Source organism: Sinocyclocheilus grahami, unplaced genomic scaffold (genome assembly GCF_001515645.1).
Source record: "Sinocyclocheilus grahami isolate Dianchi unplaced genomic scaffold, SAMN03320097.WGS_v1.1 scaffold168.1, whole genome shotgun sequence".
Classification (NCBI taxonomy): Eukaryota; Metazoa; Chordata; class Actinopteri; order Cypriniformes; family Cyprinidae; genus Sinocyclocheilus; species Sinocyclocheilus grahami.
Window position 1 is genome coordinate 1,223,142 of NW_015505347.1, and position 24,693 is coordinate 1,247,834.

Sequence of the window (24,693 nt, forward strand, 5' to 3'; positions counted from 1 at the left end):
ATTTATTTCCAGAACATGATGCATGATGGGATACACTAAGACTCGAATAGCGCTCCGGAGCGGTATTCGAGATAGTATGGATTTAGTGTGCGTTAAGACCTTGGACAGTCTTGCGCACTTACTTCCTGTCGCGCGCGCACACTCTCAAGTGGCCAAGACCGCAAGTGTGGGTATTTGGACAAGGCAAAACTCACCAGCCGTGCGACGTAACGCAGGACTTTGTTGTCGTTCTCCAGCAGTTTGATCACGTCTTTCTTGGGCGGTTCAGGAATCAGGGACAGGCAGTTCTGTAACGAGTCCTCCAGCGAACCGAAGCCGTTATACGGAGGAATCACCTGCGGTACAAATAGGGTACAAAATAAGCTTTTAGTTTCTTTTTCAGTAAATCAAAATGGAGTTTTATATATTAACATTAAAAATGTATTTAAAATGTAACACTTGCAGGCAGTTCTGTAACGAGTCCTCCAGCGAACCGAAGCCGTTATAAGGAGGAATCACCTGCGGTACAAATAGGGTACAAAATAAGCTTTTAGTTTCTTTTTCAGTAAATCAAAATGGAGTTTTATATATTAACATTAAAAATGTATTTAAAATGTAACACTTAGGCCTATTTTATATAAGCATTGCCATTTTTCCAACCCTGCTAGTAACATTTGGAACATTTAGTTATTTTCTAGAAATTAACATTTAAAAAGATTAAATAATAACATTCGTTATTAACATTTAAAAATGTTATTGATAATGAAACATTTATTTTATATAAGGCTTGCCATTCCCCCCCTCCAACCCTGTTAGTAAAATTTGAAACATTTGGTTATTTTCTAGAAATTAACTAAAAAAAGAATTAAAATAATAATAATAATTGTTATTAACATTAAAAATGTATTAACATGTAACATTTATTTTAGAAGGCTTGCAATTTTTCTAGAAATTAACTAAAACATTAAAATTCATAACAGTAAAAATGTATAATAATATAATATTTGTGATTACTGAGTAAGATTTTTTTTTTTTATTGTTTTAATTCAGACAGATTTCGCTCTTGTAAAGCTGAGTATGAATAAATGGTGCATTTCTACGATGGCAGCATCACTAACTAAACACATTTGCGTGATGCTTCATTCACACCACAACATAAAACATTTCTAGAGAACATAAGTGTACCCTATATTTGTGGAAAGTGGAAGATAGATCACTTATAATAATGTACCATTTGCATACAACTGTACATAACATTCATTTTTAACTAAGATGAGATGTGATATTAGCCCAATTAACAGTACGTATCTGACCCTCTTGATGTCTTGCTGTGTTCTGGTGTCTACAGTAAGTGGTTTGAGCAAGATGTCGGGGTGATTCTGTTCATAATATTTCCTGGTGAAGTCGTCACAGTCATACAGCAGGAAGCGCCTCCCCATCAGCGTGACCTCCTCACCAACCCTGAAGTCTTCAGGAGAGAAGTACTCTTTCACGTCTTGTGGATAAACTTCCAGAACACAGGTGGGGAACGGCTCTGCGTCGAGAAACAGAGAGAAGTTGAAGGCTTCTGGGTAAATATATTGATGATTATGTCCTTTGATTATACTCAAATTAAATATAAATGTAGTCTATGGGGGACCAAACCTGAAGAAATGAAAAATAAATAAATATATTAAAGGGGGTCATATGATGTTGCTAAAAAGAACATTATGTTGTGCATTTGGTGTAAAGAACTGTGTTTATGCGGTTTAAGATTTAAAAAAACACATTATTTTTCACATACTGTACATTATTGTTTCTCCTCTATGCCCCGCCTTTCTGAAGCGAGTCGATTTTTACAAAGCTCATCGCTCTGAAAAGCGAGGTGTGCTCTGATTGGCCAGCTATCCAGTGCGTTGTGATTGGCTGAATACCTCAAGCCTGTGACGGAAATGTTACGCCCCTTACCATACTGTGATGCCGTGTCCCAGCCGGAGCGAAGAGACAAAAACATTAAAACCCATTACAAACTAGGCATTTGTTGCATCCAGTGGGGACATAATTACGGATTATAATAACTTATACTGTCTTTTTACACGTTGAGCTGCGTATCGCGCTTCATAAACATAAAACCATGTCTGCATTTGTGATCGGAGAAATGACAAACAAGCGCTACTCTACACTGCTCAAAACTCGCGTTTGAATCATCAGTGGCAAATTCTTTAAATATAAAAACGTACTTACAGTCTGTGAGTCAGAAGCGCCAGACTGTCCTTGCAAAGTTGGAACTGCCCCACTTTATAGAAACGGCCTTTGAGCACAGACCCATTGTAGGCTAACGTTACTCTGCAGCATCAGGAAACGGTCCTCCATAAAATGCGCTGCACACATCTGAATATTTGGGTTGAAGTGTTCTGGAACAGTGTTGTAAATACAACTTAACCACTGATTTGTAGTTGTGTCCTCTTTTGGAAGACCAAACAAAGTAGTTTCGCTTTCACAAGGAAACACAGCGTCACACACGGCGGGCTTGAGTGAGCAGCGGCGGGCGGGCTTGAGAACGGCTCGGCCGGCGGATTCGACGAAGGAGCGGCCGGCGGGCTTGCGGCAACCACTTGTGACGACTCCGGGCTGGACTCTGCTTCGTCCACGGTGAAAGCCGATCCAGCGATCCACAGCGCAAAGTTGTTGTTTTTCCTCAGCAACCAGCACGGATCAGCTCCAGGCATGACGAAGCGGATATCGTCCTCTTTTGGAAGGCCAAGCAAAGTAGTTTCACTTTCACAACGAAACACAGCGCCTTCACGACATGGCGGCGGCAACAATACTACAGCGAGAATAAAAGTTACGCCTTCTTTCTTTGCATGAACATTTGTGGGGCAAATCTTCCCACACAGTGACGTGGATATGTGGGGGCGTGTTTAAACAAGGCGTTTTAGGTAGGCGTGGTTGACTCTTAACTTTGATAAAGAATATCTCTTTGGATTTGAGACTTTAGTCTTTGCAACTTCAGGGATCTTATCTATTCACGAACAGCTTGTAACACTCCAAAGAGAAAGGAAAATTTGAAATGGCATCATATGAACCCTTTAATAGGAAAATAAGTATTACTTTGGATCAAATAAATGCAGGCTTGGTGAGCAGAAGAGACTTTAAAAATCGTTAACGTTAAAAATCTTACTGTTCAAAACCTTTTGACTGGTACTGTATATAAAAATGTATCTGTTTACCTGCATGTCATCATTTGATCATTGACCAAATCAGAGAACTGTGAATATGCTAATGTGCTGTCAAATGATTGAAATATGAACTATTATTAAGTAAATATTTTATGTCTAAGGGGTTTGGCTGACAAAAGTTTGGGATCCCCTGATTTAGTTTGTCCAAGCTTCTATAAACACAAAAAGCAACCAAATTGAAGCAGTTTGTTTTCTCAGTGTTGAAATCTGTGTGTTTATGATCTCACCGCAGGTTGATTTGATGTGTTTGGGAATCTTCTGTCTGCTGAGCAGCACTGGGAACGGGTCCCGGCCGCTGTTGGCCTCGTGATGTTCACAGATGTCAACAGAATCATCCACCAGATAGTAATGCAGCGTTACGGGCCGTTTCTCCCCATAGAGAGAGTCCGTGTCGTCCCAGAGCGCATAGTAACGCAGCACCTGGAGACAGCAGAGAAATGATGAGTGAGAAAGAATGTATTAATTTGTGTGTAAACATACAGGAGTGTGTGTGTGTGTGTGTGTGTGAGAGAGTACCTGTCGATCCAGGGCGAGGAAGCGCTCCAGCTGATGGTTGTGCTCGTAGGGTATAATGTGGGTTTGTTGTGCTTGAGCGCGATGGATGGTGTACGGATCACTGGGAATGGACTCCGCCTCGTTTAACACTATTCCCTGACTCTCCATGAAGTCCTACACACACACACACACTCAGTCAAAACAAACCCCTTATAAGCAGCAGTCCAGTAGAGTCTGTGTGTGTGTGTACCTGTGTGAAGGGATCACAGTGTGTTATCCTGAAGACCGTTCCAAACAAACTCATGTCCATCCCGACGTTGAGGTCTTTCCAGTGGTACAGACCTCCATGCTGGTTTTTGGTCAGCCTCTGACGTTTGATCAGCTTTCCCTGAGGAATTCCAGAGTTTTCCACCGGTGGCTCGGTCACACACATGCTGTCGTCCTCCAGGTGATAATAGATCACCACCGGACGAATGCGGAAGTGCTCAGCTGGGGAGTGCAACACTTCCTGCCAGAAGTAACCGTAGAAACGCAGCACCTGAAGGTCAAAGGGTAAAGGTGAGAGGTTGGTTCTGATTCAATGAGATAGATAGAGAGAGAGAGAGAGAGAAACATATGGATAAAGAGACAGATAGAATGAAAGATTGATGGATAGACAGAATGATAGTTCAATAGATATATAGATAGAGACAGATAAAATGAATAAACAGAATGATAGATTGGTGGATAGACAGAATGATAGAGACATAATGATAGAATGATAGAGAGACAGACAGATAGATTGACAGAGAATGATAGACAGAATGCTACATCAATAGATGCATTAATAGAAATAGATTCATAGAGACAATTATAGACAGAACAATAGATAGATATAGGTAGATAGACAGAGACAGACAGATAGATAGATTTTTGGATAGACAGACAGATAGATAGATAGATAGATAGACAGACAGACTGCAAGATCAATGGATAGATAAGACAGATGCATAGATAGAAACAGTTTAGATAGACAAACAGACAAATAGATCGATAGAGAGAGATAGAACGAACGCTAGATCAATGGATATATAAGATAGATAGACAGAAAGACAGAAATAGATTGATAGAGATAGAATGACAGAACGAACGCTATATCAATAGATAGATAGAAAGATAGATAATACATAGATAGACAAAAATAGATTACAGACATAATGCTAGATCGATGGATAGACAGACAGATAAGATAAATAGAAAGATAGACAGACAGAAATAGGCTGATAGAAATAGAATGATAGACAGAACGCTAGATCAATGGACAGACAGATAGATAGATAGATGACAGACAGATAGATAGATAGATGACAGACAGATAGCTAGATAGACAAATAGATAGATAGATGACAGACAGACAGATAGATAGATGACAGACAGACAGATAGATAGATAGATAGACAGACAGACAGACAGACAGACAGACAGACAGACAGATAGATACTTTTCACCTTCTTGTCGTAAGCAGCGTGTGCCGGGATGAAGTCTAGCGGCGGGGGTCGGTGTGTGTCGGTCCCGTAGGTCAGGTTCGGGATGTCTCTGATCAGCTGGTTGCTCTCGCTGTGACTGATGTTCACCGACAGCAGCGGATCTTGTCCGGTACCGACCGCGGGCCGCCGGGGCAGAGCATAACCGTTCTTAAAATCCAGAGTCTGAGCTCTGTGGAAAGCGGATTTCTGGATCACAGCACACAGAAATTATTTAAAATAATATAATATCATTATATTTCATAATATGTCAAATTAATTGGTTAATTCGCAGCAAAAATCTAAAATGTGCTTTAAAAACATTTCTGAAGAGTTAATAATGCAGATTTGTGTTACAAAAAGCATGTGGTAAAACAACTAAGTTAATATTAAATTCAAAAAGAAGATGAACGGGGCCTAAGTTACAGGTTAATGTTTCTCACCGTTAAATCCCGAAATGAGTTTCCTGGCAGGAAAGGAAGCCCGTGTCCTGTATTTATAGACATTACGGTTTATTACCCTAATCTAGAATCTAAATAATTTAAAGGTTTATGAAAATAAAATAAGTTACGTTGTTCTCTCACGAGACTGCTGTGCTTCCCTGAGGAGGTTTATTTATAGCGGTCTCCACGGAGACCACAAACACTGGCGGTTGTCATGGCGATGTAAACAATTCCTTTCACGTGTCTTGTGGATCAATTCACCAACAGGCGGCGCTACACGTTCAGTTTATTCAATGCAGTTTATTTAATGCTCCATAACAACCAAAACCAAACCTCCCACAGCTCCTGCTCTGCGCACGCGCTGCTGATACTCCTATAAAAGCCATGCTGAAATATCACTGGAAATGTAAGTTTGAGAGCTCTTACAACACAAACATCCTGCTGTTTCACAAACAAACATTCACATGCATACAAATGTCGAGTCACTTCATGTTTTGGCTTGCTTTGAAAAAAAAAAACTTAAATATGACATTAAATGATCTCTGTGTGGGTATGGGCTCTTAAAAATAAAGGCTTCAGGTACACTTCCTGCACTAGTAATACTTTGTTTGGCTAAAGGATCTCTGTGTGGCAATGGGCTCTTAAAAATAAAGGTTTCACACAGAGGTAGGAAACTACATGATAGGCTACTTCCCACAATAGTGACTCTTTACCAAACTTGTGTGACTGTGTATCAGCTTGGCCTATTATATTAACACTATTTTTTTAAAAGGCTGTTCTATTAAAGTTGGATATATTTTTAGAGATCTCTACTTTTAGGTATTGCTTAAAAATTGAGTAAGAATGTTAATGGATATAAATATATCAATACATTTTATTAAATGTTTCAATATATGTCATTAAATGTCTTAAATTTATTAATGGCCATTTCTATTAACATTTTCTATTAAAGGTGTTTATATATATATATATATATAACTATTCACCTGTAGTAACTTCTTAATTTCCGCAAAAACTTCTGTTATATATATAGCCAACTCAGGAACCTTATATAGCCACAATTAGTTCTTAATAAGAAGCAGCTCTTTGCTGAATATAATCACTATTGAAAACCTTTATTTTTAAGAATATAAAGTGTGTTATTTATGTTTTTGTATCATCAACATATATATATATATATATACCATTAAAGTTGTTATTTTTTTAATGCTTAACTTACTAATATTACTTTTGATAGATGATGATGATGTTGAAAGATGTTGGCTACTTTACTCAAACATTTAAAAATCACAATGCAATAAAATTTGAGTAAAGGTAAAATGTTAGACTATTCACCTATAGAAACATCTTAATGTGCACTAAGAAGTTCCATCTTTTACTGGTGTTTTTAAGAACCTGGAAACCAAAACACGGATCTGAAGAACCTAAACATCAAAGATGTTAAATCAAAAAAAATTATAATATTCATATAGCCAACTCAGAAACCTTATATAGCCATAAATAGTTCTTAATAAGAAGAATCTCTTTGCAGCACCATTGAAAACCTTTATTTTTAAGAATGGAAAGTATGGTTTCGTATCATTAACATTGATTCTGAGCCCTCATTATCATGTAACAGAAACACATTAACCACAGTTGTAACAATCAGAAAGCGCTGCATAAAGACATTGAGTGATTGGCTGTGTTGGCAGATGTGTCTTGCATCCTATAAGAACCTCTTTGAGGTCACGGTTGCATCTATGCATCTCATTTGTCTCTCATCCCCTTAAAGAATATATGATTATACACAGAGCACTTAGATTGCATCCCTGAGCAATCAGGCAAGCTTTGCCACAGTATAAAAAAATATTTCATCCAAAAAAAATAGTGGTATAAAAAGCTATTTAAATATCAAAATAGATTTCATAAAGGCTGAGATGATTTTACAGCATGTCTATATATAGCTAGCTATATATATATATATATATATATAATATCCAAAAATATTTGGATGCTTAAGTCACCCTTAAAAATGCACGAATGTCATTACATTTGATAATAAAATATCAAACCAAGTTGCATTTGTCTTTAAAGAAAGCACAGCATAAGCAGACGTTCAGCAAATCATCAAAAGAAGTCTGTTAGGTTTAAACGTATGATAAATAATTCAATGATTTAGTGTTAAAAATGAAAGAAAAAGGTAACACTTTACAATTAGGTCCAATTAACTAATTAACTACAAATGTGCAATACATTTGTTGCAGTATTTATTAACTTTTTTAACATTAATTGATAAAAAATACTGTTTATTTATGTTTATGGAAGCTTGTTTCCAGCATGGGATAATAAAATAAAAAAGATAATTACCACTGCTTATCTCACAATTCAGACTTTTTCTCTCAAGTCTGAAGGAAAAAAATAATAATTGAGATTTAAAGTCAGAACATTAAAGACATAAACTCCCAATTCTGAGAAAAAAGTCAGAATTGATAAAAAGTTGCAGTTGCTTTTCTCATGTTTCATTGACAACTGCAAGATATTAAATTGTGAGGAAAAAAGTCTGAATTTTGAGTTTACATCTTTCAAATACATTTTTTTTCCCAGAAACTTTTTTCAGAATTGTGAGCTAAAAAGTCACAATAATTTTTTTGATTTTATTCTGTGGTGGAGGGGGAAAATTGCAAAATGTAAAGAATTCTGAGAAAAGGGAATTACAAGATTTGATCATTTATTTAGAACTGCAAGAAAAATTGTGATTAAAAGAAAGAGAAAAAAAACACAAATTATCAGATTTTTTTTATCCCATGGCTGAAACAGGCTTGTATACCTCAGGTTTATATACAAACAGAACTTTTGATTTTACTAATGCTTTAAAAGTATTTTTTATTTGTTAGTTCATGTTAACTAATGTAGTACCTTGTTGTGAAGTGTTACCAAAAGATTCAATGTTGCATTGTGGATGAGATTATAGGTCATTAAGCAAAACCGATGCAGAAAAGTGAAGCTCCAGCATCATTTTCTTGCAGTCGCAGCTTGGTTTGTTATATTTGTTTCCTTATGCAATGACATTCAGATATTTATAAGTGTCCAAATATATTTTAGTCCCACTGTATACTGTATGTGTATTTGTCAGATCAAAGGCACTTAATTTGCTCAGGTCTCTCCCTACAGAAGGCGGTCTTCACTGCTTGACAGGCGGAGTGAAGGACCAATCACAGTGCTTAGAGCTTATCACGCCTCTCAGAGCTGCCTGTAGACTCCTTTCAACTGAACCACATCTCCCATGAGCCTTAGCTTCAGCTAAATTGGTTCAAATGTCTAACTTCAAGACACCAGGTAAGAATATTCCCAAATCTGACTTGTCAGCATTTGACCTTTCACCTCATGGATAAACTGCGCCTCAATGAAGAGCTTATTTCCACTGCAAATACGCCATTTAATGCCACACTAGGCGATGACTCCAGCTGCTTTAGTGTCCTGTTAGTAGCTTCCTGTCTGGATTTGTCCAATCGGAGGCGGCGCTCTAGTAGTAGCGATTCAGGCTGCGGGTTCCTGGGACGTCCGGCTGTCCGTTCATCCAGATTTCCCGTATGATGCGCTCTCTCTCCTCCAGTCGCTGCGCTCGCTCCAGCTCCTCCGCCGACGTGAAGACGTTTGTGTTGAGCGTGCGCTCGAAGCGCCGGTGCCGTCGGGCCGAGAGGTCCGAGCTCGAGTCCCAGTCTGAATCAGAGTCGCTGGTGTCGCTGTCGGAGTCCGCGGGTCTCGGACGCTTCTTAGCGACGCCGTGGCGAGGTTTACAGTCCGTACGGCAGGAAATCTGAACCACCAGCATGAAGAGCGTGAGGAACAGACCGGCACAGACGCCGCACATGAAATACAGCGCACAGCGCTCCGGGTGCTCTGGGATGGAGACACAAAACACACAACATGAAATCAAAGTGACCCATTTAATCTCTTAAAATTTATATTATGTTCCGGGTCAGTTTGAGCCGAATGCATTTTTGGGAAACACTGGTTAACACAGGATGTTTTCCTTGAGTATTTCTCACTCAGGGTCATGAACCTGCCTGCTAAGTTGTGGAATCTGCAGTACATATGTCATTTTAGTACGATGGTGATGTTAGCGGGTAAATTCGACCTGTAAATTTCATGGTTAAAATGGGTGCACAGATTCAAAATAATTTTTTTATGATAGTTTTTTTTTTAAAGATATTTACATTTACATTATTCATTTGGCAGATGCTTTTATTTGATTTGTTTTATACATTTTCAAAAGTTTATGCAGTTTTGCTGCGAAAAAAAAAAAGATATTTAAAATACTATAAAACTATGGAAGCCCGTTTCCTCCAATATTTCCTCCGTCATGAACCTGCCTGCTAAGTTGTGGAATCTGCAGTACATATGTCATTTTAGTACGATGGTGATGTTAGCGGGTAAATTCGACCTGTAAATTTCATGGTTAAAATGGGTGCACAGATTCAAAATAATTTTTTTATGATAGTTTTTTTTAAAAAGATATTTACATTTACATTATTCATTTGGCAGATGCTTTTATTTGATTTGTTTTATACATTTTCAAAAGTTTATGCAGTTTTGCTGCGAAAAAAAAAAAGATATTTAAAATACTATAAAACTATGGAAGCCCGTTTCCTCCACTGAATAACAAAAAAAAAGGTTATTGCGACTTATCTCACAATTCTGAGAAAAAATTGCAAGATAAAAACTCAGTTTTTTCTCAGAATTGCGAGTTTATACTGTATCTCACAATTATGACTTTTTAACTCGCAATTGTGAGTTTATATCACGCAATTCTGAGAAAAAAGTCAGAATTGTGAGATAAAATAAAATTAGATAAAAAGTAAATTACCTTTTTTATTTTTTATTCAGTGGCGGAAACGGCGTCCATATAAAACACTAATATTCAATAATATAGAATATTTTATAATATAAATATTTTGTGAAAGTGACGTGATGACCCATGCTCAGAATTAGTGCCAGAATTGCGTGATATAAACTCACAATTGCAAGATAAAAACTCAGTTTTTTCTCAGAATTGCGAGTTTATACTGTATCTCACAATTATGACTTTTTAACTCGCAATTGTGAGTTTATATCACGCAATTCTGAGAAAAAAGTCAGAATTGTGAGATAAAATAAAATTAGATAAAAAGTCAATTACCTTTTTTATTTTTTATTCAGTGGCGGAAACGGCGTCCATATAAAACACTAATATTCAATAATATAGAATATTTTATAATATAAATATTTTGTGAAAGTGACATGACGACCCATGCTCAGAATTAATGCTCTGCATTTAACCCATCCTAAGTGCACACACACAGCAGTGAACACACACACACACCATGAACACACACCCGGAGCAGTGGGCAGCCATCTATGCTGCGGCGCCCGGGGAGCAGTTGGGGGTTCGGTGCTTTGCTCAAGGGCACCTCAGTCGTGGTATTGAAGGTGGAAGAGAGCACTGTACATTCACTCCCCCCACCTACAATCCCTGCCGGTACGAGACTCGAACCCGCAACCTTTGGGTTACGAGTCAGACTCTCTAACCATTAGGCCACGACTTCCCCACAAAACAGATAAACAGTTAAATACAGAAAAACATACTTTTTTTCTTTTTGTTTGGAAATATGTGAGAACTATTCATATTTAAGGTTTACCTTTTTTTTTTTAACAATACACTTAAAAATAAAGATGCTTAAAAGGTTCTTCACAGCGATGCCATAGAAGAACCATTTTTGGTTCCACAAAGAACCATTCAGTCAAAGGTTCTTTAAAGAACCATCTCTTTCTTACCTTTTTGGAATCTGAAGAACCTTCTTTCGCCACAAAGGACCTTTCGTGAAACAGAAAGGTTCTTCAGATGTTAAAGGTTCTTTATGGAATGATTTAGACAAAAAGGTTCTTCTATGGCATCGTGAAGCACCTTTATTTTTAAGAGTGTAGTGTGATTTTTGGTAGATTGTATTGACTCCACTTAGGGCCAACTTGACATTAGGCAACTGAAGCTATTCAAGGCACTGTTTTAGCAAACTTTTGTTCAGGTCTGGCTCCATTTTTTTGTATGAACCGTCCACTTTTTATGATTAAATTAATTCCTGATGAATAAAGTCCAACCATAGTTGAACTTTCTATTCATCAAAGAATCCTGAAAAATAAAATGTATCACTGTTTCCACAAAAATATTCAGCAGCACAACTGTTTTCAATATTGTTAATAATGAGAAATGTTTCTTGAGCAGCATATCAGCATATTAGAATGATTTCTGAAGGATCATGTGACACTGAAGACCAGAGTAATGATGAAAATTCAGCTTTGATAACAGGAATAAATTACATTTTACAATATATTCAAAAACAGCAATTTTAAATTGTAATAATTTTTCACAATATTGGTGTTTATTTTGATCAAATAAATGCAGCCTTGGTGAGCAGAAGAGACTCGCTCAATCAAAATACATTACATATAAATCTTTCCAACCCCAAACGTCTGGCCAGTAATCCAGGTCGCAGACTCAAAGTCAGATCTGAAGAGCTGTGGGTTGCAGATGTTGTGGTGTTACCTGTGATGTAGGTGTAGGCCGCCAGCATGCTGCTGATGAGGGCCATGGCTGGTCTGATTACAGTGGAGATGGTTGGATTCGGATCGCTTTCTCCAGACTGATCCGTCTCTTCTGAATACGGAGCAGAACTCCGTCCTCGCGTCGACCTCCCTGCGATCAAATGCACACAATCGTCATGCCCTCGTTTGAACCAACCTTCATCATGAGATCTTTATAAAACAAAAAGTATATATTTTGCCCCAAGCTTCCATGTCTGGCAATAAACAAAAGAATAAGTTGGATTTACATCAATAATTCATCAACAGGTCCTCATTGTGTGAGTGTGTATGTGGTGTCAAAGGAAAAGTTCACTCAAAAAGGAAAATGCTGTCATCATCATGTTGTGGCATGACCAATATCATTTCTACTTTAAAACAAAAGTATACAATAATTGTGAATGGGTATGGTGCTGTCTAACTCCAAAAAGGATAAAAATGCTTGCAATTCATTCACTACACTCTTATATATCTTTAAGTATCAAAGACATCAAATGTCATTGCTTCTTATGACCGGTCTCATTGACATCGTACCATATTTCAGTGTATATGCATCCATTATATGATTTCATATGGTACTTTTCCTATCGTTTTTGGAGCTTGACGACTGTAAAATTATCTGCAGATAATTTTAGCTGAAAGTATTCCGGTAACATGTTCCAGGATACTGGTTTCAGTATATCTGCTGTGTCCCAGATTCTTACAATAGTCAGGACAATGAGAAAATAGTGATTTTTATTTTATTTTGACAGGTTATTTTTTTGTTAGTTTTTTGTTTCTGCAACAAAAATCTAAAATCTTGTTTTCAATTTAAGTCAATCTAAAAACGAATAAAAGAATAATTATAATTTAAATAAAATAAATACTAATTATAATTAAGTTTTCTTGTACTTTAACTCAAGTTTTTTTTTTTTGGCTAGGTACTTGAGACTTTTAATGGAGAATTTTTGTTTTGACGTAGTATCTGTTGTGGCCAAAAGTATTGGTAGTGACATAAATTTTGTGCTTTGCAAAATTTGCTGCTTAAGTTGTTGTGGTGTTCATTCACATTGTTTCTAGATTATGTCACTGCCAATACTTTTAGAAACAATGTGAATGAACACCACAACAACTTAAGCAGCAAATTTAGCCAAAGTCAATACTTTTGGCCACGACTGTACTTTAACTTAAGTACAATTTCTCAGTACGTTTTACATCACTGTGAATATGAATATGGAAGCCAGTTTCTGCCATGGAATAATGTTGAATTGAGAGATATAAACACACAACTCTAAGAAAAAATGTTTAATTCTGTAAAAAAATAAAATAAAATAATAAAAGTAACTTTTTTTCCTGAATGAAAAATTCAAAAGGTAATTGCAGCTTTTTTTCCCTCACATTTGGGAATTTCTATCTTGCAATTAGGACCGTTCTTCTCAGAATTGTGACTTCAGGATTCTTTTTTTCTCAGAATTGTGAGGGGAAAAAAACAGAATTGTAAAACAAAAAGTCATTATAACCTATTCTTTATTCCATAGATGGAAACCGGCTTCCAAATGAATGGCACTGCATGGAAGGTTCATGAAAAATTCATGTATTCCACAAAGTGGAATAAAAATGACTAAATTATCATTTGTGTGTGTGTGTGTGAACTTTTAATATATTAATAGACTGTTTGGCCTAATATATGTTCAGGAAAGAAACAAAGGGTCATCTAAACAGAGCTCACATTAAAAGCTTCTTAAACATATCTGTTTAATTATGAATTATGGGTGTTTTTCTGTCAGATTCTGTTATACGGTCAAAACACGGCTGTAACTACAGCCACTATCAGCACAGAGTGTGTGAGTGGTTTCAGATTCATGACTTCAGATCAGTGTTTCCCATCAGTGCCCTGATAAAAGCAATTATTTGGACAGGGGAAACAGTCTGCTGAGGTTGTGTTTGGGTCCTCAGTTTCTTACCTGGTGCAGAGTCCGAGCTCAGAGACGGGGTCCCGTCAGGAGGAGCGCTGTCTCCCACCACGTTGGGGTCATGAGGCACAGATGGGGGAGAGGGGGATGATGGATGCCTGGAAACAGACTCCTGCACGAGTTTCTTTGGGACTAAAAAGAGACACATAATTCAGTAATTCACCAAAAATTATACTTCTACTTGAATGACCTTTCTACTCCCTCACACACGCTCACAATGCATTAGAGATGACCACGAGTCGTCCAACATACACACAGAAAACAAGACAGTCTTTCTGCTTTATAAACAGTGAAACAAAAGCAAAACATAGTGGCAATGATCAGGATCCAAGCAGAAAGGAGAAAATGACCACAAATTGCCAGATTTGAAAGATAAGAATGTAAACGTCCCTAAATCACAGTTGTGTAGTTTGAAGGATTTGTTTAAGCTACTGTGATTTTATCATTGGTATTTGATTATACTGTAATTGGCACATGTCCTCAGAGTGAGTTTTGTGATGTTTTACTTTCATAAGACAATAATCAATTAGTCATTATGACCGTGTCAGATGTACTGCCAAAACAAAACATATTTGATAACTTCTTGTTAGGAGTGAATCTACAAACAGGACAATTTTAGTGCATATCGCCCTAGAAGGAGTTTCATAAATAAAAATATCCCTCCTAATACTGAATAAATCATAAAATAATAAATAATAATATAATACACTACAGTACACGCTCACCAAGGCTGCATATTAAAGATAGATAGATAGATAGATTCTATATTATATATGTCACTTACATTAGTATGTATAACATGTTATTATACATGACAATATAATTAAATACTTAACTGTAAATAATATAAATTGAAAGATATTCATTATTTTGCTGCTTAAAACCTTAAATGGACTGCCAATAGCCCTGCAAGAGGTCCAGTTTGCTCTCTCTCTCTCTCGCTCTCGATCTCAGACACACACACACATATATATACATAGTTCCAGTAACACACAGCATTTGTTTTAAACTCTCTCTGAATAAACATTGCACCAAATTTAGCGAAACAGATTTCAGTTAAACTCTAGAGTCTGGAAACAGCCTGAGGACACACACACACACACACACACACATCTACTCATGAAAGCTGAAACATTCACCAGTGCCAGTTACTGACGACTGGGTTACACACACACACACACACACACACACACCGTTACTCTGAGGGAGGTCAAGTTAAAGACTGACACAATCACTGTGTGTGTGTGTGTGTGTGTGTGTGTGTGTGTGTGTGTGTGATTGTAAAGCCCCTGGAGCAATTACAGCCCACTGATTGGGGGTAATTGGAGGCACATGTGAGCTTATGTATATTTATATGTATGTGTGTGCCTGTGTGTCTATTTTTATATATGTGTATGTGTGTGTTCATTTTCAATTTTGTACAAGATCCTTGAAAACTGACAAGAGAATTTAAAAAAAAGATAGAATTTAAAGGAAAATGAATCGCAAATCCTGAAATATGAGTCAAGAGTTTCAGAAGAAAATGTGCTTAGATTTGCCAAGATACCAAAGTCTGCTATCAAAGTTACAGATCTCAACAGGATCTAATTTCTCATCAAATTCTCTCAAGATCAAAAATATTTTATAGCTCTATGTCAACTATCGACTCATTTGTGTGTATTTTTATTTTAGACAATTGTGAGGCAAAGCTGATGCCTAACTGAGATAGATCTCTAGGGGGCTGTTAACACAGAACACATTATTTTCCGTTCCAATGCATTACTTTTTAATAGCAGAGGTGTATGACTGTTGCAGTGTCTCACACATGATCAAGTCTTGTTTGGTTATCATACAGTACGCAGTTTGTTCATGTAGGGTAGGGATTAAAAAACTAAAATAGTATGGGGGGGGGGGGCATGGGGGCCCATCAGGACTGCCTGTGCATAGGGCCCGGGATCTTGTGCAACGCCCCTGCACATGAGTGCCACATTTTTTAAGACGCTGTGTCCTGTTAAAAGAATTTCAACCTTTACATGCAGCGCCGCTCATCAACGTCAGTTCCAAAACAGCGGACCAATCAGAAGACTCCAGAGGTGGGGCAAGCGTTGCCAGCTTTTGTTTACAGTAGCAAGTTGGCATGGCAACTATTTTATTTGATGGCAAATATGTGTGGTGTGAGGCATTCTGCGATGTGTTGTGCTTTTTAAAAAACCATTCCTGAGCGCTGCGTCTCAGATTTTTAGACGCAAAGACACATACTATGTGAACAGCCCCTATAAAAAGTCTTGTGAGCTTTGAAAGAGCAACAGCTGATCTATCAGAGCTAACAAAATCTGTTTGAGCATCTTAACCAGCACAACACAGCAACCAATGGTGTGAGTTTGGAGGCAGGGCTTTCTGTTTTTACAACCAATGGAAGACAAGTGAGTGTTAAGGAAACCTGTCTGAAACGGTCACTATTTTTGCAATTATGTTCAGAGGCAATAGCTGCACAGAAAAGACCCACTTTGTGTTTAAACACAAAGAACAGAGACAGCACAAGAATCAACATGGAAATATTCCTGTCATCAGAGTCAAACTAAACTATTCCAGACCTCAAAACGTACCTTTACATGCAGCGCCGCTCATCAACGTCAGTTCCAAAACAGCGGACCAATCAGAAGACTCCAGAGGTGGGGCAAGCGTTGCCAGCTTTTGTTTACAGTAGCAAGTTGGCATGGCAACTATTTTATTTGATGGCAAATATGTGTGGTGTGAGTCATTCTGCGATGTGTTGTGCTTTTTAAAAAACCATTCCTGAGCGCTGCGTCTCAGATTTTTAGACGCAAAGACACATACTATGTGAACAGCCCCTATAAAAAGTCTTGTGAGCTTTGAAAGAGCAACAGCTGATCTATCAGAGCTAACAAAATCAGTTTGAGCATCTTAACCAGCACAACACAGCAACCAATGGTGTGAGTTTGGAGGCAGGGCTTTCTGTTTTTACAACCAATGGAAGACAAGTGAGTGTTAAGGAAACCTGTCTGAAACGGTCACTATTTCTGCAATTATGTTCAGAGGCAATAGCTGCACAGAAAAGACCCACTTTGTGTTTAAACACAAAGAACAGAGACAGCACAAGAATCAACATGGAAATATTCCTGTCATCAGAGTCAAACTAAACCATTCCAGACCTCAAAACGTGTGTGTGTGTGTTTTCTCTGGCGTAGTATAGCTCTATTATGTGCCGTATGCTGATCCGTGCAGGAAACAGACAGACTTAACTCACTGAAGTGTGGCATTCTGGGACAGCTGGAGTCCTTGCTGCTCAAATAAAGACCTACTAATATCTACAGCAATCTGTCTGTGTGTGTGATTCTAATTCAAGACATCAATGAACAGAACACCCCCCCCACACACACACACACACCCTGAAACACACAATCCTCTAAACCACAGAAAGTGCTATTGAGATTCAATATCAGTGTGCAAACAAAGTACAAATAGTAAAAGTTCATGGAGGAGTGAGTCTGTGTGTGTGTGTGTGTAAATGTGTGTCCCTCAGTGGTTTTTCCTTGTTTCACCTGAAACATTGTGGCAACTGCACAACAACGTGTAGGCAACCATCCACGACACCCTAGCAACAGAATGGTGAGTTTTGCACTAGCAAACACTACTTGTGCAAAATTTCTTCAGAAAATGTAAAAATGTAGTTTGAATGTGTGTGAGTGAGAAAGCACATGCTTTTATGTGTGTGCATGTGAGTGCCTGGTGAGTCCATGAAAACACACACACACACACACAACACTTGATGGCCAGTGTGTGTGTGTGTGTGTGTTTAGAGAAACACTGTTTGCTTCACTCTTTCGTTAGAGCAGCTGTAGGAGGGCTATCAGGCAGTGTTGTGCTGGTTGTAGTGTAATAGTGTTTAGTCTCAGTCAGCGTTGTGATGTTTATTCTCTTGTACACTATCAAACTCCCTGTGCAGGACAGACACATTCCTGATCCGCTCCTCAAAGCTGAAGCATTTCTGAAGTTTCTGAACACAAAGCACAGACTCCAGTCAAGCAAACTAAAGCCACTGAAGATTCAACACGTGAAGATGGGAAGGACATCAAGATGTCAATGTTGCAACACTGAAGTCAAAGGTCAACAGAGACATGCGCCAATCTCATCCCTAAAGTAAACACATATGAACAAATACACTTCAAGTATCTTCAGGCACTTTTAGGGTTCTTAACATTAGATAAACATTCAATAAAAACTGTCCTGAAAAGTGTGGCCTTTATCAATATATCTGTGCTATTTTTCATGCTGTTTATGTATAAAATGTAACATATCTCAAATTTCATGCTATTTTGCATGACTATTATGTATTAAATCATCACATATATCATATTTCAAGCTATTTTTCCTGACTTTTACATATAAAATTGACATCTCATATTTCATGCTATTATTTATTATGTCTTTTACATATAAAATCTTCACATATATCAAATGTCATGATATTTTTCGTCTTTTACAAATAAAGATCACTTTTATCTTGGCCCAGATCCTATGTAAAATATGGAAAGTCATAAAAAATATTTATTACATTGTTAAAGCTCTGAAAATCGAAACCGAGTAAAATGAACATGAACCATTTAATTTCAGTGAGAAGTTAGAGATGTGACATACGTGATGTTGAGAAGAAAAATAGCACATACTACATTTTATACTTGTTATATTATTAACATTATTATTTATAATAATTTACATTATATTTATAATAATTGTATACTTTAAAAAAAAAATTTATAATTGTAATAATAATTATTTATATTTTATAATAATTTCTATTGTGTGTACTCCCACTGAAGCTGTAATTTGGTCAAAAATGTGTTAAAATAATTATTGTGTGCATTTATGATTCATAAATTGCTAGTTGTGAAATTAGCTATAGCTAGATAAAATAGCTGCCATTTTATTTAAAAAAATGCTTAAAATGTACATAATTTGAGATGACATTTAAATATTATATTAAACATATAAACACTGCTGAACATGGTTAGTACACAAATTCAATAAACTAGGCCTAGAAGTGTCCTTTAAAAGGAGTTTCTAAAAGTGCACAGGGCCAAACGTGCCCAGAAACACACACACACACACACACACACACACATAAATGACAGAACAGTTAAACGTCCAAAGAATGTTTTTCTACACACCATGTAGAAACAGAGCGAGAGAGAAAGAGAAAGTGAGAGAGAGAGAGAGAGATGGATAGTATTTTCTCTGTGTAGATCCACCTGGACAAACACACAGTCACGTTACAGCATTGTTACTGAACACACACACACACACACACACAGCGCTGGCTCTGTGTTCATGCTGACACGGCAGACAGACCCACGCTTACCCAAACACACAGGCCTGTCCCACACACACAGAGCCAGAGAACAGAAGATCACGGCAGGACAGTAGATCTACATACGCTCAAACTACAGTCACACATTAACTGCAGCAAATCACACAAGATTCTGGACAAAGCCTGAAAGAATCACGCCAGAAAACTGTTGATCTTCCTGTGGGAGACTCAGAGCTACCCGGTCCTGCATTACTCTGCTTTTTTATTTGCAGTTTCAGCCTCAAATGGCCTCAAATGATGCATACTACACACTCACAGAAAAATATTAATGGGGTCCTATTATGCTTTTTCAACTTTAGTTAGTCTGTAATGTTGCTGTTTGAGCATAAAAAGATCTGCAAAGTTACAAAGCTCAAAGTTCACTTCAAAAGGAGATATTTTATTTAACAGAAATCACTTTTCCACAACTACATCGAACGACTCGTTTGGACTACAACGCATATTTTCTGGGATTTGTGATATCACAAATATCGACGAATGGGACGAGACCTGGTTGAGCTGCACTAGAGAAGGCAACGAGTGTTATCACTATCTTGGAGACACGCTAGCTTTCCCAAGACAGACAAACTTAGAGTGATTACAATGATCCGGGTTTAAATCACGCTCAAATTGATTTGATTTTGACGCAATATTTACATTGAAGCTGGCTGCACTAGAGAAGGCAACGAGTGTTATCACTATCTTGGAGACACGCTAGCTTTCCCAAGACAGACAAACTTAGAGTGATTACAATGAGAAGACTAGTTTATACTCCTGAAGTAAATCTTCAGAAATAACACACACACATTATCAAGTGATCCTTAGCTTGTGTGTCTTGACTGTATCACACACGCTTGTAAAATGAAATACAAATGAAACACGTGTGAGCTGAAGGTTATAAAAGCGGATTGATCTCGTAACACGGTTCATATCTGTGAGGGAAGCACAAACTCAAAGCGTCTGTTTACAGTGAGCAGTTTTAATAAGCGCACGGCCCGCTGCGCTCGCATCTCGCATGATTAAAAAATAAAGCTGCGAATTTCTGTTTGGTGAAAACCAGTGCCAAACTCTCGCTCTGTCCCGACAAATTAGTGTTAACAGGCACAAGTCTGGCCAATAAATCCACATATGCTGAAAATATTCTCTCTGTGTCTCTAAACGGGCCTGAAAGTCTCATGAACGCACACTGTACACATAAAGTGTAACCAAGTTGTTTTTTATGTGCACCAAGGCTGCATTTATGTGGTCAAAAATACAGTAAAAACAGTAATATATATTACAATTTAAAATGACTGTTTTCTTTTCATGCCAGACTGGGGAGAGGTGTTGCAATAATGTAAAATATGTGAAAAAGAATCTGTTTTTCGAACAACCTAGTATGAGAGCCTGTTCTAGTACACCCCCAAAACAAAATCAAGACTTTGTAAAAGAGCATAATAGAACCCCTTTTAATAATTTTTTTTTTTTAATCACAAGAGCTCTCCAAATCAGTGAGTGTCATACTGATTGGCTGGTTTTACATCTTAGTTTCATTAATATGCAATTACATTTTTGTACATATTTTGAATTTGTTAAAATTTTGTGTTTTATCATTTTTATTCGTTTTTTTTAAACTGTCTATATTTTTTTTCAGGTTTAGTGTTAATTATTGTACTTCAGCTTAAACAATTAAATGTAGAAATTCAACTAACTGAAATAAAATAAGTTAGTTTTTTATATTTATATTTAATATTTTAAACCACAGATATTAGAAATGTTGCCTTGGCAACTAACTGAATTAAAATACGTTTACATTTTTATTTATTTTTTATTTCAGTTAACATTTACATTTTTAAATAACAGAAATAACAAATGTTGCCTTGCCAATAAACTGAAAAAAAAAAAATATATATATATATTTCTTTTCAGTTCAAATGCATTTTAATTTTTAAATAACAGAAATTAGAAACTGACATAAAATAAGTTTACTTTCTTACATTTTTTAATTTTTATTTCAGTTAAAATATATTTTATTTTAAGTAACAAAAATATATATTTTTAATGGCTTTAATATAGTTTTAGTTAATGATAATAACCCTGGTGGGTGGATCCTGGGCAGATTAATCTGCAAGTCAAAAGTCATCGAGTTAAACTAGTTCAAGGTTAAAACAGTCGTGTTCAGAGGAAATTCCTCCAGGGAGATTTAAACCATTATCTAGAGTAGTAAGAATGTCAAATGAGTACGAGTAAGTTAAGTCATTTATTTATATAGCGCTTTATATGACTGATGGTTTCAAAGCAGCTTTGTTAACGTTAAACATTAATTATGAAACAAAGACAATTTCAGCTGTAAAGAAGACAACAGTGTCATTATTCAGCTCAATTCAGTGTCAATTCAATTCAATAATAGTGTCAAAGATGTATCATTAACCAGCATAATTCAAGTTCAGTTTTGCTCTCATCCGAAAGTAATATTTAACCCTTTAAACTCTACCAAATATGAAGAGAGAAACTCGATCTGATCTGTCTATCATCTATTTCACTGACCGGCTGACTGACCGATTGTTTGGTCGGGCCATTTTTACACTACAACTGGCTTCAGCGGTTCAAAAAGAACCTGGCTCCAACAAGTCAACAAGTCTGGTTCGGTCTGGCCTTCAGAACAGAAGACTAGTTTATACTCCTGAAGTAAATCTTCAGAAATAACACACACACATTATCAAGTGATCCTTAGCTTGTGTGTCTTGACTGTATCACACACGCTTGTAAAATGAAATACAAATGAAACACGTGTGAGCTGAAGGTTATAAAAGCGGATTGATCTCGTAACACGGTTCATATCTGTGAGGGAAGCACAAACTCAAAGCGTCTGTTTACAGTGAGCAGTTTTAATAAGCGCACGGCCCGCTGCGCTCGCATCTCGCATGATTAAAAAATAAAGCTGCGAATTCAATCCCTCTGTTTGGTGAAAACCAGTGCCAAACTCTCGCTCTGTCCCGACAAATTAGTGTTAACAGGCACAAGTCTGGCCAATAAATCCACATATGCTGAAAATATTCTCTCTGTGTCTCTAAACGGGCCTGAAAGTCTCATGAACGCACACTGTACACATAAAGTGTAACCAAGTTGTTTTTTATGTGCACCAAGGCTGCATTTATGTGGTCAAAAATACAGTAAAAACAGTAATATATATTACAATTTAAAATGACTGTTTTCTTTTTTTAATTATATTTTAAAATGTAATTTATTACTGTGATCAAAGTTATATTTTCAGCATCATTACTCTTCAGTGTCACATGATCCTTCACAAATCATTCTAATATCTTTTCTGTCGAAAAACCAATTATTTCACAGAAAAAAACCCTAAAAAGATCATCTCATCTCAAGAGATTATCTCATCACATACCATACAGTTAGTCAAAAACAGCAAACAGCTCTTCCTCATAAGAACTCACTGTAAACGCTGTTAAATGCACATTTGTTTCCTGGTGGACTGAGATAAACCTGTGCACAATGATTCCAGGAAAACATCTAAACCTAGGCAATCAGAGCAGAGGGAGAGAGAGAGGGAGGGAGAGAGAGAGAGAGAGAGAGAGAAAGAGGGAGGGAGAGAGTTAGGGAGAGAGCGAGAGAGATGAGGGCATGTTAAAAAGGAGGAAAAACGTAAAGAAAAGCAAAAGAAAACAGAAGATCACAAGGCAGATTTTCATTTAGAAACACAGAGACTTATGAAAGAGAACAACACACACACACACACACTGCACAAACTGTATATTCTATCGCCCTACACCAACCCTTCACCTAAACCTACCCCTCACAGGAAACTTTCTGCATTTTTTGATTTTCAAAAAACCTCATTCTGTATGATTTATAAGTCTCTTGAATTACAGGAACAGTGAAAGTGTCCTCATAAACCACATAAGCATGCGCACACACACACACACACACACACACACACACTCTCTCTGAAATCACACAATGCATGTCAAATGTGTGTGTAGTAAATCTTTAGCTAATCACAGACACACACCTTCTTACTACTTCATGTATCTTTAACCTGCATGTCAATGTTTCCCAGTAAATGGTGACTGATGATGATTTGTGTGTTTGATATTCTTGATAGCAAAATTGCTCCTGGAAGTAAGCTAAATATGACTTCTCCTTCTTTTAGGCACTTCCTCAAAAGTTTGGAAAATGTTTTAAAAATGATTTTGAAAGAAGTCTCTTTTGTTTCGCCAACATTTTTTGGTTTCTTTGATGAATAGAAAGTTTGTAATTATTTCAAATAAATATATTTATACTATATGTTTTATATGACAGGCCTAAATAAATTTATACATAAAATACATTATAATTTAATGTTCAATTTAAATGAATCTTACAGAATAAAAGTATTAACATCTATATATATATATATATATATATATATATATATATATATATATAGCAGTTTTCTTTTGGGATTAGAGTAAGGGTTTGGCTTAGTCATATAACTAGATTTATAAAACAATAAATATCAAATAAATGTGCATCAAAATAATGTTTACTAAAGCCAAGTAAACATGTGCGTGTGTCACTGCTATAATGTTGGAACATGTTGCTATGTGGTTGCTAGGTGGTTGTTTACATAAAAGAGTTCACGATCATCACTCAGGTCTGTAGTAAGACCAGTAAAGGCACCAAAATACAATGGCTCACTTTACAAGGTTCCAAATAATATAAATAATAGAACTAGTGATGCTTTAGTGAACATTCCAATCCTCTCAAACAGTCACTTTATAAAGACAAATCCTTCACAAATACACACACACACACACACACTGTATAAAAAAAGAAGCTCACTTACAAACACATGATGGAAATCAGACTGTTTTCTCTTTCTGTCTGTCCTTCGGTCAGTGTCTACCTGTGCTCACATGTGTTCAGAGCCACACGCAGACGCTCAAACTGTGAAACAAAACTCCACAACACTCCTCCAACTCCAAACACACGGCCAAACTCCTCAAGAGTCTCATGTGACCTCCTGCCTTTCTTTCTCCAGCGAGAGAGCAGCACTGAGCACCTCCGTGAACATGGACATGGACACACACACACACACACACACACACACACACACACACACACACACACACACACACACACACACCCACACACACACACACACACACACACACACACAGGGGG

General features: G+C 36.9%; 2 protein-coding genes across 3 annotated transcripts in view; both read right to left on the reverse strand.

Annotated features, from left to right (window-relative positions):
* Positions 1–6,207, reverse strand: part of efhc1 (EF-hand domain (C-terminal) containing 1) — a 9,225-nt gene extending 3,018 nt beyond the window's left edge. Inside the window, exons 1-7 of the mRNA XM_016282971.1 lie at positions 5,638–6,207; positions 5,180–5,404; positions 3,943–4,230; positions 3,714–3,866; positions 3,425–3,617; positions 1,293–1,513; positions 195–335 (exon numbers count right to left, since the gene is read on the reverse strand). Coding sequence (XP_016138457.1) covers positions 195–335; positions 1,293–1,513; positions 3,425–3,617; positions 3,714–3,866; positions 3,943–4,230; positions 5,180–5,404; positions 5,638–5,700 — 1,284 coding nt within the window. The 5' untranslated portion in view covers positions 5,701–6,207. The remainder of the gene's footprint in view (positions 1–194; positions 336–1,292; positions 1,514–3,424; positions 3,618–3,713; positions 3,867–3,942; positions 4,231–5,179; positions 5,405–5,637) is intronic.
* A 2,217-nt stretch (positions 6,208–8,424) lies between these two features.
* The window catches only part of LOC107593306 (protein eva-1 homolog A), a 44,793-nt gene continuing 28,524 nt past the window's right edge, over positions 8,425–24,693 (reverse strand). The window contains exons 1-4 of one of the 2 annotated variants that reach the window (XM_016282973.1): positions 22,965–22,974; positions 14,175–14,315; positions 12,197–12,346; positions 8,425–9,516 (exon numbers count right to left, since the gene is read on the reverse strand). In XM_016282973.1, coding sequence (XP_016138459.1) covers positions 9,140–9,516; positions 12,197–12,242 — 423 coding nt within the window. In that variant the 5' untranslated portion in view covers positions 12,243–12,346; positions 14,175–14,315; positions 22,965–22,974 and the 3' untranslated portion in view covers positions 8,425–9,139. Of the gene's footprint in view, positions 9,517–12,196; positions 12,347–14,174; positions 14,316–22,964; positions 22,975–24,693 lie in introns of those variants that run through there. The other variant, XM_016282972.1, reaches the window with a different exon arrangement.